We start from the raw sequence: 16,534 nt of genomic DNA on the forward strand, positions 1-16,534 counted from the left end.
ACGTTGGACCACAGTCTGGACTAAAGGACCAAAATTTGGTCCGACCAAAAGAGCTGCTCCTGTTGTCCATGTTGTTTGTTGTTTAATATTCTAACAAGACTGGAGGTGGGAGGAGTACAGCACATTATATGAATGTGCTGGAATAGGGTGTGGGTTGGTGTTCAAAGTTGGCAGTCAACTTTGATGCTCAAACAACTGCAACTGTATCAGGTAATACAATTTACAGAATACCAATCATCAAAGAATTTAATTTAAAAAGGGCTAAAGTCAGCACTCTGACTTGACCATTCTAAAACATAAAGATTATTTTCTTTTCAATTATTGCTTTGTTGATTTACTGGTGTGCTTTGGGTCATTGTCTTGTTGCATCACCCAGCATCTCTTAAGCCAGAAGTCATGGACTGCTGCCATTCTTCTATTTAGTACAACTTTCCATTTGTTGTTAACCAATGATCGCAAGACATCCAGGCCCTGAGGCAGAAAAGCAGCCCCAAACCATGAAGCTCCCTCCTCCATGCTTTACAGTTGAGATGAGATTTTGGTGCTGGTGTTCAGTGTTCTTTTCTTCCAAACATAGCATTGTTCATTTGTGCTAAGAAATTCCACTTTGGTCTAACCTGGCTTTATGACATTTTCCCCAAAGTGTTGAGGAACTCCCAGGTTGTCATGGGCAAACCTGAGAAGGGTTGCAATGTTGTTGTTTTTTGTTAGTTTCTTTTGGACAGCAGCAGCTTTCTATATAGTTTCCCTGAATAACATTCTTATTTAGTATTTTATAATAGTCAGTAGGCAGCCAACTCAGCACTCAAAAAGCAGTTGGTTTGGCATGGGTCAAGGGCACCTCATGGCTTCTCATGCTTTTTGCATTTTGTAGTGCCTTCTGTAGATCTTTTCTGTTACCCTTGAGTGCTCACTTTTGGGGAGAGTAGCAACAGTCATGAATTTTGAGACATGGTTCTCTTTCTTGAGAAGAACACATTTGTCAGTAACCAGACTTTGTGTCTTGATTTAATGGACAAACTCACACTTCCAATCCCATTTCATTAATTAAAAAAATCTTTTGCCTCTTGGAGAAGTCATTAATACAGAGGTTCACTTACTTTTTTTAGCCTGCACTGTAAATACTATTGATGTTTATCCATACACATACACAGTGCAATTGTTTGTGTACATTTATGTGTTTTTTTATGTGACTATAAGAAAGTAATAATACAAATGAATGCAAAAGTGTTCTGGACCAACTGTTGTATAGACCATCCAGTTTAAACAGAGATTGTAATAGGATTTTGAAGATCACTGGATAAGGTACCATCGTAAGATATTCTAAGACCAGGAGTAACTTGTGTGTGCGTTTGTATGTGTTCTGTTTCCATGCTGCGGGGTAAACCAAGTGGCAGCATCTGTCTCCCATCATGAATTGTCACACCAGAACAGCAGCTGCTCTCAGCAAAACAGAAAAGCAGAACGATTCAATCAGTTTGCCTCAGAAGTCTACGGACACAGCTTAAGGTAGTGGGATAGGTACAGTGTTGCAGCAGAACAGTGGAAGCGAAGCCTTGCTGAAAATCAGCAACAGGACTGCAAAACTAATGTTGATTTCTTTCGGTTCATCACAGTATCCCTGTAGACCCTTCTGTAAGCAAAGCACCTGTGTCTGTCCAGTTGAGTCATCTCCACCAGCTCAGTTCAGTCTCAGTCATCATGTGGGAGTGATATTATAAAATTACAGTCTTTATTCTTTGGAGAGTCTGACTGCAGCTGAATAGAGAAAGAATGGGGAGAGATAGAGACATTGCTCTGTTTCTTAGTTCTGTACGTATAGAGCTTGTGTTCTTGTAGCTTCACTTAGCACCAACTGCTGTTTACTTGTGTAGCTGACAGTTTAACAGTAAATTGGATTTTCTTAGCTCATCAACTGACACTGATCATAAACAGTAGGCCATCTGTATTCATCTCCCCATCTTATTGCTAGCAGCACGAAGGAGCTAACTGTGTATCAGACCTGCTCTTTAGCTTTGACAAATGAAAACCGAAAAAACGCTGGTATTTAGAAACAAAAACAAGCTGAAAATAGTAGGTGTTTTTGTGTTCTTGTATATTTTTAGATAACAGATAAAATGACCACATGAAGCCATAGAAAGGGAATGAGAGTAAAATGAAACTGTAGCCACTACAGCGTTTCTCACTGCTTTTTGCTACATTATGTGAAGTGTTTCCATAGTTACAGCTCTATAGAGCCGGAGTGAAGGCCCGAGGCTCCTCCCCCCCTCCCAGGCTCCTTCGCCGGCTGCTGATTGGCTCATTAGAATAATGACTCATATCGCAGTGTTTTGAGGCCACTGCAGTGGGGTTAGTGATCCCCGTCAGCAAGTAGGCTACAGAACATTTAGCTAGATCAATTCCAGACAAATATAGGAGATGGCTTTTCCACAGCGGGTTTTCCATAGTGGGTGTGTGGATTCACTGCAGTTTCCATAGTTATTGTATGTGGGGATCACAGCCAACTGCAGTTCCTTCAGTAAGCAAGATGTCTCTGAATTCTGCTCCTTTATAGTTCACTGTGCTTTGCTGCATTCGTATAATAAATTCACATACATTCAAATCAGCACCATGTTATCTCTATTATTTTCTATATTGTTTTGTAATTGGTGTATCTGTCCAATGTTTGAGTACATTTTTAGTTTGAGAGACTTCACCTCTTTGTGGAATGATATATGATGACTGTGGACTGTGTACTGATACATCACTGACCAAAGGTTTCTACTTTAAACACTGGCAGGAACAACTAGCATGTTTGTGATTTTTTATTATGAACTATTTTTATACTCCCTGGGATGACTAGATGTTGTTGCTCAGGTGCCTCGCCATGTCATTATCCATTATTAATGTCTGTTGAACTACACAGGACTAAGCTCCACTTAAATGTTTTTTTTTTTTTCCACAAGAAACATGTATCCTAACAGTATACAGGCTAGCTTGTAGCTAGTCTGTATAAGTAGAAAGCATGTTGGGGCTTTAATTTAATTTATTTTAGTTTTGTTTGTGCATTGTTGTCATGCTGAACTAAACTGCTGCCTCCAATCCTTATATTGTTCCTTTTGGAGATTTTATTAATCTTGCTCTCTTTAGTTCAGTTCTCTTCAGAGTTTATAGTTTTCTTTCTGAAAGGTTTTTTTCAGACATACCACCCTATAGTATATTTTGAATGAATGCACATATTATTACATGATTTTATATTATATCCATGTTTATAATTTGTTATAGTTGCAATGGTTACAGACCTACTTTGATTGTGATTCTTTAGTGCATGGTTCAGTTCATAATAAAATTTGATTATTTGTTATTTTATTTGTGAATTATCAGAAAGACAATACACTGAATGCATATGCTACAATATGGTAGTTCATATTTGCTCAGTCCAGTCGAGTCATCATTTGGAGCCATCTTCCCAGTTGGAGTCTAATGTGAATCTAAAACAATTTCTCATGGTCTTTCACCACTAACATTGAAATGTATGGATTCAATAGGTTACATGCTAGTTAGCCTGTTTATGATGGAAATACCAAGGCAATTAACTAGCTTATCCTTATTCAACAAAACATCTTACTAATCACTCACTCACTATGTAAATGTTTTTTGCATTTCTGTTAAAGAGCCACTTTTGTTTACATATACAGTAGAACCATGTTTGTAAGAGATGTATGAGTGTATAGAACCATTTAATGGTCTAAATAACTTGATGACTGGATGTAAAGATTCTCCAGCCTCATATTTTTATATATTAGGAACATGTCTTTTTATGGCATCACTCAACAAGCCATTTGAGGCAAAGTGCTTAGGAAATTCCCCAACATAACCTTTAACTTTACTAAACTGTTGACTTTTTAGCTCTCTGTAGAGGTCAGGATGCTTGTCAGCCAAATGCTTGGCCAAGTTGCTGATGTTGCATTAGAGATAATGCACTTTTTACATGCTGGTTTTGTCTGTTGGCTGTCTTCATCAGCAATGCAGGCAAAATATGCCCACACTTTTCTCCTTAAGCCCATTTTTCAAAAAGTTGTTGTGTAAGACTTGAGAAAACATCTTTCGTTCTGGTGTAGCCATGCTAGCTAGGTCTGTCTTCTCTCTGTTCATGCATGTTGCCTATCCAAACTAGCATGCACTATTTGATTTGCTTATTCTGAATACACATTAATTCCTTAGGCTGTTATAAAAGTTATAGAGAGTATTGTTACAGGCCATGTGAGTACCAGGGGTGAAAAGATTAAAAAGTCATATTTGTTTTCAAAAGTATATGAGCTGTCCAAAGGGGTTGGGGTTGCAGCAGTTTGAAAAGATGCAGCAACTGGCTTCATGTGTGGAAGCACCCTCCCAGCTTGGTAACATTGTGTGAAAGGATGAGACCTTGCAGTACATGGGAATTAACAATGTATCTGGGAGAAAATCTAAATTGTATTTTAAACGAATGAGCAGCACATGCTATGATTTTTATCATTGTGTGGTTGTCTGGAGCCAGGCTTCTCAGTAAACAGGCTTGAAAAACACTGGACCAGAGACCAACGAAATGGCATTATTGTTCAACGAACAAATATGTATGTATTAATTTCCAAGTTTTTATATATTTTATTAAATAGCTTTGCTCCTGAGTTTTCTTAGAGAAAAGCAAGAACTAAGTTGCAACTAGAAGAGCAGGATGCTGCAAATATAGAATACCAATACGTTGAACAACTTCTGGTTAAACATTGTGCAAGTATTAACGATATACACATACACATTTATACAGACATCTTCAATCATGAGTAATGCAAGCGAAATTGTCAAGCGTAAAGAGCCAAGCAACTTCGAGATGTCATTATGACCAGATGACTGGTCTTGAGTATTTCCAAGGGGAAAGGCCTGATGTTGCTCCTGGCCAGCAGTGATGAGTACCCAAGGCTCATGTGTCAACAATGCACAAGGGTAATGAACACTATCAATAAACATCATTAAAATGTTTAATGTACACCCTTTTATGACAGTGGTATTCTTCAATGGTATTGGCCTCTTCTAGCAGGATAATATGCCCTACCGAACTGAACATATTGTTCAGGAATGATCTAGAGAACATGAAGGGTTCATGTTGATGCCCTGGCCTCCAAATTCCCCAGATCTCAATCCAGTTAAGCATCTCTGGGATGTACTAGAACAAGTCTGATCTGTGGTGGCTTCACCTCGCAACTTACAGGACCAAAAGGAACTGCTACTAATGGCAATGCAAATATACTACAGGTCACCTTCAGAGATCTTGTAGAGTCCATGCGGTGGGTCGAAGCTGTTTTGGCAGCATGCGGAGGGCTGACGGTATTTTAGGCATCCAATCCACTGGATTGGATTGGGAAATCCCTGATATATAAGGAACAGATAATTTGACAGAATGATCTTCTTACGATAGCATTAACACTTTTTTTCCTCTGTTTTAGTGATAAGCAGTTTCCGCAGTTCCGTCAGTCAGTCTCTGGTGTTGGAGCTTGGAGAGACTGTTCAAATCCTTGAGAAATGTGAAGGTAAGACCTGTAGTCTTTTAATGAATCAGATAATCAGCCAAGAGGCTGTGATCAGCAAGTACTAGTGTGTGAATCAATGAGTGACTGTCCTTGTGATTTTGGTTTTTGAAGGATGGTACAGAGGCTTTTCTACCAAAAGACCTACAGTGAAGGTAAGAAAAATTTTAGACAATTCTAACATCATAAGAGCTTGCTTACCTTGCTTTCAGCATCACAATATATTGCAATGAATTTTAATCGTAACCCCTGTATCGTGATTCATATCGTATTATCAGGTTCTTGCCAGTACACAGCCCTACTATATACCCCAATGATGTGATTCTGGTGCAATTGTAAAAGGGGGAAAAAAACACAAAAAAGACTTGTGGAAAATGAGAGACAAATGGACATAGAGGTCATTAACTGAATATGTGTGCACGTGCGTTTTCACAGCTCTATTTAAATCCTCACTCCCGCTTGGGCAATTTTGTAGCACTCTGAACACCCACACGCTCTCTCTTTTTTTCTTTCTCTCTCTCTCCCTCTCCCCCTCAACATCTATATGTGACGCTCATATACAGTCACATTTTATTTTTGGAAAAATTACATTTACTACGCTACAACCTCTGCTCCCAAGCAGCAAGGAAAAGAGAGATGGAGAGAGAGAGAAAGCAGTCAGACTTTTTTTTTCTATTCCATAATAATCTCCAGTGAGGTTATACAGTAAGTCAGCAAGTCTGACAAGTGAGCCACTACAGCCATGATTCCATCTTTAGTCCATGTTACGTAATGCGCATGACTAGTCCTGGCTAATGTATGCACCACAACAGTAAATACTGAGAAAGAAAAAAACTTTTGCTGTTGTTGTTTTGCTTGTCTTCAGGGGATTTTTCCAACCAACTATGTGCACTTAAAGAAAGCAACAGTTACCAACAGGGGGTAAGTGGCTGCAATTCAATAATTCATTAAAGCAGCATGCCTCCTCAGCACCAGAAACATTAGAGCAAATAAACTCCATGTTTAATAAATTTGCGGGTATGCTAGTCACTTTTGTTTTTTTTTTTTGTTTTTTTTCCCCAAGACTGATTTAAGAATTCAAGTTTGCGTGTCTGGTGTGTTGTGTGTTTAAAAAAGGGCCTGGTTAGTATATTTACAACCATATTTACAAGTATTAGATATTTTTGAAAATTGCTGTAATCCTGCTCATTTGCCAGCTTTTCAAAAGGCTGCTATAAAAGTTAGTTCACTCACCTTCGTCACAGCAATACAAGCTGAAGACAAAATATCATCATGGAGTGGAAATACGAAATCTAGGGATGTCCTGATCTGATCCAGTGGCTTGGGAGTGGGCTGATGCAGGCGTATTTTAGTGGAGCATACTGTCAAACCGTCTCTAAAATCTACCACAGTGCGCTATTACGGAAAGCGGGAAGTAGTGTAAGCTGCACAAGTAGCACAGATGGTTCTATCAAATACAAAGTTAAAAAATAAAGTTGAAAAGTTCGAAGTTTTGAAAAACCGTCCTCATTTGGAGATATTGATCACTGTACATAGTATTATCTTTATACCACCCAACCCTTATGTACAGTGCTGTACACATGTTTGTGCATCTAAACACATTATATTAAGACCATTATTTTGACAGTAGACCATATTAGTAGACATAAAGGCAGCACAATAAACATAAAAAATTGATTATGCAAACCAGATGTTGTAAGATAACTCTTCAACTTTGGACCTTGAATCTAGTTTTTCGGTCCTGGATTTTGGGCTTACTCCTTGTTACCTGAACTTGTGATGTAATTAATTGGTGTTTTAGCTAGCAGTGATTCCAAAATCCTGTACATATCAGCCAATAACACTGTGGTGATTATACTGAGGTTTAGTTTTTGACCGCTTTAACCATTTACTATTAGTTTTTAGTTATTTTAAAACAGTGTTGCTGGTAAAAATGCCATATCGTTTTGGCCCTGTTACTGTTATTGTGTCAGGTTTATCTAAATGTATGTTGTGCATTGCAGGCAGTGCGAGACAGTGGTTCCGTTGGAGGATCCAATCATCACTGAAAGCACCAGTACACTGCAGGAATGGGGCGTGCTTTGGAAACAGCTTTACGTGGTACGTTATCTTCCACGGCCGGTCTGAACTTTGGTGCCCTTCTGTGCGCGTGTGTGTTTTGCATCCCGCAATGCACATGTGCGTGTTCATGTGTGCGTGTGTGTGTAGGTGGTTTGGGTCTGGAGGAACCTCGGTTGCCCTGGCAACAATGGATTGTGTAATCTCTCACTACACGGCTCTAAGCAGAAATTGAGCCTTGGGCAATGCTACCACGATGCAACTGCCTCTCAAGCACGACTAATGCACTGCCCTGCTCTCTCTCTCTGTCTCTCTCCCTCTCTACCATTTTAGCCTTTTCTCATCTTTCTCTCATACCATTTTGCCTTCATTCATTTTATTGTAATTGATATAATTACAAATCATCTTAAAAAAACATTTTGTATCCATTTTTTATTTGTTGCTCAATTCCATTATAAATCTTTCATTCATCAGATGCTTCAAAATCAATGCCTTATGTTGTCCTGTAACTTTGTGTACTGAACATGTGTGATACAGTCAGTGTGCTTTATGGTAATACCAAGTCATTTTTGATTGAATGTGACAGAAACACAGGGTCGACCTGTTTCAGAAGCTGCGCCATGTGATGAGCGAACTGATGGACCTGCGGCGTCAGCTGATCTCAGGTCACATGACCCAGGAACAGAGCCGCGAGGTCAAGCGCCACATCACCCTTCGCCTAGACTGGGGCAACGAGTAAGATGTTTCAAATTACAATTGTTATTCTGCTGGAATCAAACTGTACACATTGATGCTCAGATTTAGGAATTCTAGACAGTAGAATTGACAACATTTGCAGTATTTACAGTATGTTGATAATTGGTGATTATCATATCATTACTTTGCTGCATTTTGTACAGCTGTTTTCCCAATGTAGTTAATCTAAAACTGAAAGATGAAACAATAAAAGGTGAATACTGCTAAAGAAAAGCAGCTAAAAGTAAACAAAAGATTACAGGACAAGTCTGTAATTCTGTCCCACTTTACATTAAATTGCTATTTCTTGTTTAGACTGTAGATCAACCTACATGAAACTAAACTCTTCAAGACCTTACAATTCAGACACAAATACATGTACTACAGTAGGCAATTAGAAACATATTTAGAAATGTATTAGTAATTTTGTGGCCCTCTGCTTGTGCAATGGGACAAAAAGCCTTTTTTAAATATTGAATACATGTGTCAGCTGACAGCAATTCAAAATGTATTCATTAAAGCAACATTATGTAGCATTTGTTATCTTAAAATAACAGCTTCATTGTGTTGAAGCTCCACTGATCTGTAATAGGGTGAATAGCAATTATGTTGTTGCTACTTTGGACTACACTATGTAACTCTGGCAAGACAATGCTCGCAAGTGCTGTGTAACACTATGTAATCCGTGTCATATTGCTGCAGAACCCTGTAATATTATTCTGCAGCATCAGTCCACATGCTTCTTTCACTTTTAGATGTCGGTTCTGTGTCTCTTAGCTTGTTGAATGCGTGTGTCCTTTACGTGTGTCTCAAAGCACAAATTCCAAATTCCCTAACTGTAGGTGGAGCCGAGGAGCAAGTGCCAATTTTTGCATAATGCTGTTTTAAACCAACTACACTTACACCAACTTACACTATAATTTTCAATTGAAGCGTTTCACTTAAGACGAGCAGCTAAAAGCAGAACATCATGCTTACAGGAACAAATACACAGCTAACAGCTTCACATCACACAGTGTGGGAGTTTGCTATTTTAGGCTAGATTTGTAACAGGACTGGACTGGATTCATTCTTTTTTCCCTATAATTTGTTTTTTATAATTTCTGCTTTTATGAGCCTATAACTGACAGTTCTCAAGGCCAGTAATCCCTCTCAAGTAGTAGAAGCTTATAGCCACCCATTAGAATAATGCTGCATGTACTGCATGCTGCATGTAAAACTGCATGTATAAATAGTGGAGCAACCTTAACTAGACTTGCTTTTGTTGTTTCTGACATTGTGTTACCTACAAGTGGGGCAATGTTACTGACAAAAGACATTCTTTACGACTGCTTCTACTATTTTTAGGTATGACAATGTCCTTTTCTTTAGATGATTTGCTGTCTTTGTAACTAAACATGTATCTTAAGACGCTTTATGATTGACATTATTGATGATACTCAGCCTACAGAAACATTTAATAATTTATCACAATGGTAAAAAATATTATCAAAATGCAGTACATTGTAAAACATTTTGAATCAATCAAAAAAAGATAATTGGTTATTCCCACTCATTTGGCCGTTTTACACCAGTTTAGCTGTAGTTAATGGCTGTGTCATAGGTCTTCATTGTCACATGCTTTTCAAATTACCGACCATGCCTCCACAGCAGCGCAGTTTAACATGCTTAGAGGAGACTGCTGATTGCTCCATTCTGCCACATGACTGTGCTCCAGACATATGATCGGCTGCTGCATTGCTTAGCAACAAGGGAGATGGAACTCATTCACTCTTTCCTTGCCATCCACCCCTACAAATAACTCTGGCCAATTTGTGTTTTAGAGGACCACATGGAGAACCGCCCTGAAAGCAGATGGCACAGTCAGGATTCAAACCCCAGCTGTAGGCTATAATTTTGCTGGAGGACCACTTTGAAACATGGCCTCTTTATAATATCTCCACTAAAACAAAACTATGGCAGTTGTTCACATTTACTCATTCTTCATTAATTTCAGAACTAGGTGTTAATTTCTTGCGCTCTATAGAATTGGAAAATGTCTGACTGGATTTTATTGCAAATACGTTTCTCATTTATCTGCACTCCTTCTCTTCTACCACAGACACCTGGGTCTGGATCTGGTGCCTAGGAAGGAGTTTGAGATGGTGGATCCAGACCAGTTCAGCGTATCTGACCTTTACAAGATGGTGAGTGCCTGGCAAAGCTGTCCAACAGATTGCATTTGCCTGAGAGCATATGTACAGCTTAGTGTGATTTATGGGGGCGTAACTGAATGGAGGTGTAACTGTCAGTGTATGCATGCCCACCTGTAGCAATACTATTGGCAATATCATTGCCACTTATCACTCTATGGATATTAATGGCATTAGCCATGCAGGAAACCAACCAGCAATGTGTTATAGAGAAATCTATATTCAGTCACAGGTGATACTGGAAGATGTTGTGAGAAGACATGCTTAGATGTCTTAGAAGAATTGACAAAGCAGAGTGTTCCAAACACCATGACACATAAAGGGATTTTCACCATTTACAATATGGGAACAATTTTGGAACAACAGACAAAATACTCTAACCAAACACGAATGCTATAATAACAATAAAAGAAAGCATTTATATTAACAGTAAAAAATAATGAATTAATTAGTGAGGTGATGATATAATGGACTGACAGCTAATCAATCAAAAGCTTTTGGACTAATATTAATGGGTTATGATACACACACTAGGTGCGCCAGTGCTAGAGGATTAAAAATACATTAACAAGAATGAAAACTTTTGAAGGAATAATGTTTCAACATGTGAAGTTAAGCTAACATTGGTTCTAGCTAACTAGCTAGCACAGTTAGTTTAGTTAGAAGTGCATTACATCTGACTTCTCGACCACAGCCTTAACAAGGCATGCTTGGAAATGTGGTCATTAGAGCACTTCTGAGCAAAGCACTATAGTACTATTTAAACATCATGGCGTTTCACTGTATTATAGTACATATAGCTTGTATATCTCTATAGTCAGCAACAGAATGTAATAATATGGCTGAATTTATTGGGCAAATTGGGAATGAAACAAGCAATTATCTGCACAAGTTAAAGGCAGTTGAACTCAACAGTGATCCATCCAAATTACCAAAGAATTGATGTCCATGGACATCAATGTGTAGCCAGGAATGCTTAGTTAACTTAGGCTCAAATCACACACCATTACAGGATAAAGCCTCATATCGGACAGCACAAGTTGAGTGAACGGTCTTAGTTTTTTATTTAACTGTTTTCAGGCACATTTAGTAGACTGGTTCATCCAGGCTTGTTTGCTTTCCATTTTAATCAAACTAAGCATGTTGCTAAATTCACAACCACAGTGGGTTTCTTTTTTTCCCACCTGTTTTTTAGAGTGTGGCTTCCCCAAACAGTGAGCTTCCATACTTTTGATGCCTGGATTCCAGTTGTTTCTGAGTATTGCAGCAATCCATTTGTTTCTCTCTTAGCAGTCTGTAAAAGAATAGCTCTGAATTCCTGCTGAATCAGTTGATCGCACAGCAGCTCATTTCTGTTTTTGTGTTTTAGCAGCATTCATACTAAACACTAAAGCTGCCACTCAGTCTGTTTTTTGCCACCTGTAATGTCACATACCCTCTACAGCATAGCAAGCAACATAGACTAACTATTACACTATTTATATTAATAAAGAGATGACATGGCAGCTGCATGCCTTTATCTTTTGTGCATTTCTCCTCCTAAAATAATGGCTTTGACCTTATCCGCCTGTTTTGTTGATTCGATACTTGGACATCAATTTGTTACTCTTTCCCCAGTAGTGTCATCAAAGAGTCAAGAGTAGTCCAGTTCACCTGAATGGTGTTGCCTACCGTGTGCTCACTAATTTTGTATTATTTTGGATTTTACCTAAACCAAAAAATGCGACAACATGTGTGTATCATGGATGTAATTGTGGTTTATTTGGTACTATTTCATGGTGTGACTGACCTACTCACTGTAGTGTACAAAAGTAAAGTTGTGCTATCTGATAGATTTCTCTGCTGCCCCCTATCTCAGGGTTCAGATGGGGAGGCCTGTGGTATACCTACCCCGCCCTCCTTCCCTCGTACTTCTCATTTATTAAAAAACTATCAATAGCATTGCGTCTGCTTTTCCATCATCAAGGTTCTGCAAAACAAAACAAGCACAATTAACAAAATGAATGCCCTTTATGTTTATGTCCATCATCCTTCTCAAAGTTGTAAAGCGAGTCTTCAAACATCTAAATGAATAGTTGATGACCTGGCAAAGTGGCAAATATACATGCATCATTCACATGAACCGACCATTTTACAGTGTCCATGAAGCATTATTTCCAAATGTGTCTATTTCTGCCCATCCACCCTAAAACATCCACAGGGTTTTCAAACTGAAATGCATCCAACAGCATTTCCAAACGTCTCTGGTTTAGGGCAGTGGAAACGTTGGGGTAGTGTGGATGCTAGGCGTAAACTAAAAGTGATGCGTTATACAACAAAAAAGGTATTACTGTGAATGCAGCTTCAGTGGGAGACCTGGCCAGGAAGTAGTATACCGAGCTCACAAACTCAAACAGGGCACCCACTCTGACACAGTAAAATTATGATGTCATTGACATGATGTGCAAATATCACCATTTAGATTGTTTTGTGTGGTCACCCCTCACACACCAGCAACATACCGTCCTTTGGGCTGCTCATGTTGCCTGTACATAAATCTGCCATTGACTAAGGTGCAGAGAAGGCCAGATAGAAAAAGTTTCTTCAGGTGGGTGGTGCAAAATAATCGTACATATCCATGCAGGTGGACAGTGAGAATTTTAACATTTCATATAAACACCTTCTCTTATCACCTGCAGTTTTAGGATTGAGCCTAAATTTAATTAAAGCAGCATTATGAGATAATTGATATTTCTTGCGCCTAGGCTCCCCCTACAGTCAAGTATCAAGTATAATTTGTGTATCATATTACCAAAAAGGAAATGCATTTTACAAGCTGAGAGATGCAGAACCGTTATCAAATATGACTCAGAACCAGGCAGCTTTACACAGTTCTCGTGAGCGTTGTCCTGCCTGCTTTCTCAGAAGTTACACAGTGTAGTTCCTGGCATGGCGATATAGTCGCTATTCTCCATTTTCAAGTCAGTGGAGCATCATAATGTAAAGGGTAAAATTCTACATAATGCTGCTTTAAATAAGGAGTCAGGTAGAAGCTAATTTGAGAAAAAGAGTTGGGTCTAAAAAACACCTACTACTGAGTTCCCTGTTGAACTACATTTTAAATTCTTAGCACATTCATCTATCACAAAAGACACCACAGAAAGTTTGTACGGTATTATTCAAAAAAAAATTTGTGTTACTTTTTTTGCGCAAGTTCAAATGCTATGGCTCTAAATCTAAATTGAAGTGCTAGCAATAGCAAAGCAGTCCAGGTGTTAATCCAGCAAAAAAGAAAATTGTAATTAATATAAATGGCTAAAGAACTGACATCAAATAATTCATTTTGGTCCACCTCTGGTCACTGCTCGAGCTTGAGAAACGTATAGGACCATCTAACAATTTCAGTAAATCATTAAACCTAAATGCCAATGTTCAGTAGTGATGACAATATTCATTCTACTTTTAGCACATATTTAATACAAGTCCTGTAGCAGAAGCCCATAGAAGCCCTGTCCATGTGCTGCTGGTATCCAATCACGTTCAGTCATGTTTTCACAAGTTTAACAGTCACACACTTTTGCACTTAGATTTGTCAAATTGTCACTTTTTTTGCAACAGTAAGTAATTCCCATTGACTAAATCCACCCATCTGCCAAACCTTTTCTTTGCCAAAAAGCATCCACTGTTTCTGCCTGCTATAATGACTGACCCTGCCAAAGCAGCTTTCCTGCCAAAATCACTTTCATCTCCAAAATCCTTCTTGGTGGCAAAATGCTTTCCTTCACTACTGTATTTTCATCAATCTTTCCAAAAACTCCCATGCTGTGAAATTTGTTGTATACAAAAGATTTTGTATACAAGAAGACATTTTTGCTTATAACATTTGTGTGGCTTTATATACCAAGAACTGTTAGAATTCAATTTTACATGACCGCTATACTCTAAAACATTATTTAAAACTTGTGGAGGGGCGGAACTAAGCCTCTGTATGTAACTGTTTTTTTAAATAAAATTATTTTGTTAAATTTTTCCCTTTTTTTACCAATTTGGTAGTGCCAATTAACCCACCAGTTCATAGCTCCCCCTAGCACTAACAATGCTCCCAACACTCCTCCAATACATACAAAGCCAGCCACCACCTGTTTTTGAACTGCTGCCGATGCAGCATTGCAGTGCAGCCAAAATCACACCAACTAACAGATGCCTGTGCTGGCCAACATCGCTTAAGGGTGATGAGCGGAGAGAGGGCCATCTACCCACCTGGAGAAAGCATGGCCAATTGTACTCTCTCAGACTCCAGCCGCTGATGGCAAGGCGGCATAGCTCAAGATTCGAACTCCTGAGGCCATCACTGTAGGTTACTTATGGGGCTTAGTTATGATATATCTTCAGACTGTATCATGTGTCCAGCAACCAATAGCGTAATAAAATGTTACATATTATAAGTGAAATGTTCAGTTTTTCTTACACAAAAGCATTGACACGTTTGTTTACTTCCACAGCATACATCCAGCAGACATTGTGGTCAGTCAAATACAGCACAGGTTTGTACTTAATGCTACTCTAACATTACTTTACACTGGGTCTGTCAGTATGAATTATGTTAGTAATTGCTCATTTGAACAATTAGTCATTTAAACAATTAGTCAAGTAATTCAATAGGCTTTTTTGTGTTTTTTTAAGGCAAACAAAAAAATAGGGCTTAATAACAACACACCAGGCATTATACAAATTATACAAAAGCCTAAAAAAAAGTATAAAAAATATTTTCACAGCATTACGTAAATACTAATATTAAATTCTACTTAATACTAGAACAACATTTATTAATATTACATTAATAGTAATGTTTTATTTAGCAGTATGTGAATGTTATGAAAAGAATACTTTTAGATGGCATGCTTAGAAGTAACATGAATGTAATTTTTTCGCAGGGCCAACGTCATGGTGATAGTTGCAGAGCTCCAGTTGCTCACCATCTCTTTCTCAACCTGAAAAGCTTTACGTATAACAGCATCAGTGAAGACACTGAGGTGTTTTTCAGCCTCTATGATGCCCGGGAGAGCAAGTACATTAGGTCAGATTCTTTTGTAATACAACACGTGTATCTGCGAATTAGCATCAGTTTTTAAGTGATCCCTGGAACTCACAGAACCTAACTGGAATATCTCGGATGCAGTGGTGGCTCAGCAGTTAGAGCACCGGGCTATTAATGACCAGGTTGTGGGTTTGATAGCCGGACTCAGCAAGCTGCCAGTGTTGGGCCCTTGAGCAAGACCCTTCTCAATCTGTTCCTCGGGCACCACAGCGATGGCTGTGTCCACTGTGTGTGTCTGCTCACTTGTTTGTATGTGAGCGCTCACTACACAGATGGGTTCAAGGCAAAGGCCAAATTTCATCTGTGTCCAACACAAATGGCGAATATGGTAATTTCGCCATAATGTTGCACTGTACGGACAAACTACTCATATTCTGTGATTATATTGCTGCATATTATGATATGCAAACTGCATTGGTTAATGAGTAAAATGACACTGTCAAAGACTGGCTTGCATTGTTTGAACCAGAATAGTTTAATAGTGTTGGTTTCAAACCAAGAATAGACATTCTGAGTTACTTATTGTTTAATATCAGCCTAACAGGGCATACCTGGTCTGTCTCATTCTCCAATATTTTTGCTTAGTTGAAAAATAGGTAGATTTGAACAAATAGTGTTTCATTCTAAGATGTTTGACAAATCTAATATAAATTTTTGAAAAATATAAAGCTGGAGCTCTGATATGACATCTCATTTTCATCTTTCGATCTCAAACTTAAATGTATTCTTTCAGAGGGGACAGGGATTAATACAAATGTTATAATTCTATAAATGTTATAAATAATAATTGTGTATTTACAAAGAGTGTTTCTGGTTACAGTGAAAGATTTCTAGTAAAGCTGAACAAAAACGGGGGAGCACAGAATCCTGAGAAAGTGGACCGTCTCTGTGCTCTTTTTACGGTAAAAAAGTCTTACAAATACTGATACTGT

The 16,534-nt window shown here is 38.4% G+C and overlaps 1 protein-coding gene across 2 annotated transcripts in view; it reads left to right on the top strand.

Moving 5' to 3' along the window:
• The window catches only part of LOC140557571 (dedicator of cytokinesis protein 3-like), a 63,912-nt gene that overhangs the window by 9,447 nt on the left and 37,931 nt on the right, over positions 1 to 16,534 (top strand). For both annotated transcript variants that reach the window (XM_072682102.1, XM_072682103.1), the window contains exons 2-10: positions 5,460 to 5,543; positions 5,655 to 5,695; positions 6,406 to 6,461; positions 7,544 to 7,640; positions 8,185 to 8,333; positions 10,435 to 10,519; positions 15,007 to 15,048; positions 15,439 to 15,581; positions 16,423 to 16,504. In XM_072682102.1, coding sequence (XP_072538203.1) covers positions 5,460 to 5,543; positions 5,655 to 5,695; positions 6,406 to 6,461; positions 7,544 to 7,640; positions 8,185 to 8,333; positions 10,435 to 10,519; positions 15,007 to 15,048; positions 15,439 to 15,581; positions 16,423 to 16,504 — 779 coding nt within the window. The remainder of the gene's footprint in view (positions 1 to 5,459; positions 5,544 to 5,654; positions 5,696 to 6,405; positions 6,462 to 7,543; positions 7,641 to 8,184; positions 8,334 to 10,434; positions 10,520 to 15,006; positions 15,049 to 15,438; positions 15,582 to 16,422; positions 16,505 to 16,534) is intronic.

The sequence above is a fragment of the Salminus brasiliensis genome, chromosome 6, assembly GCF_030463535.1.
Source record: "Salminus brasiliensis chromosome 6, fSalBra1.hap2, whole genome shotgun sequence".
NCBI classification, from domain to species: Eukaryota; Metazoa; Chordata; class Actinopteri; order Characiformes; family Bryconidae; genus Salminus; species Salminus brasiliensis.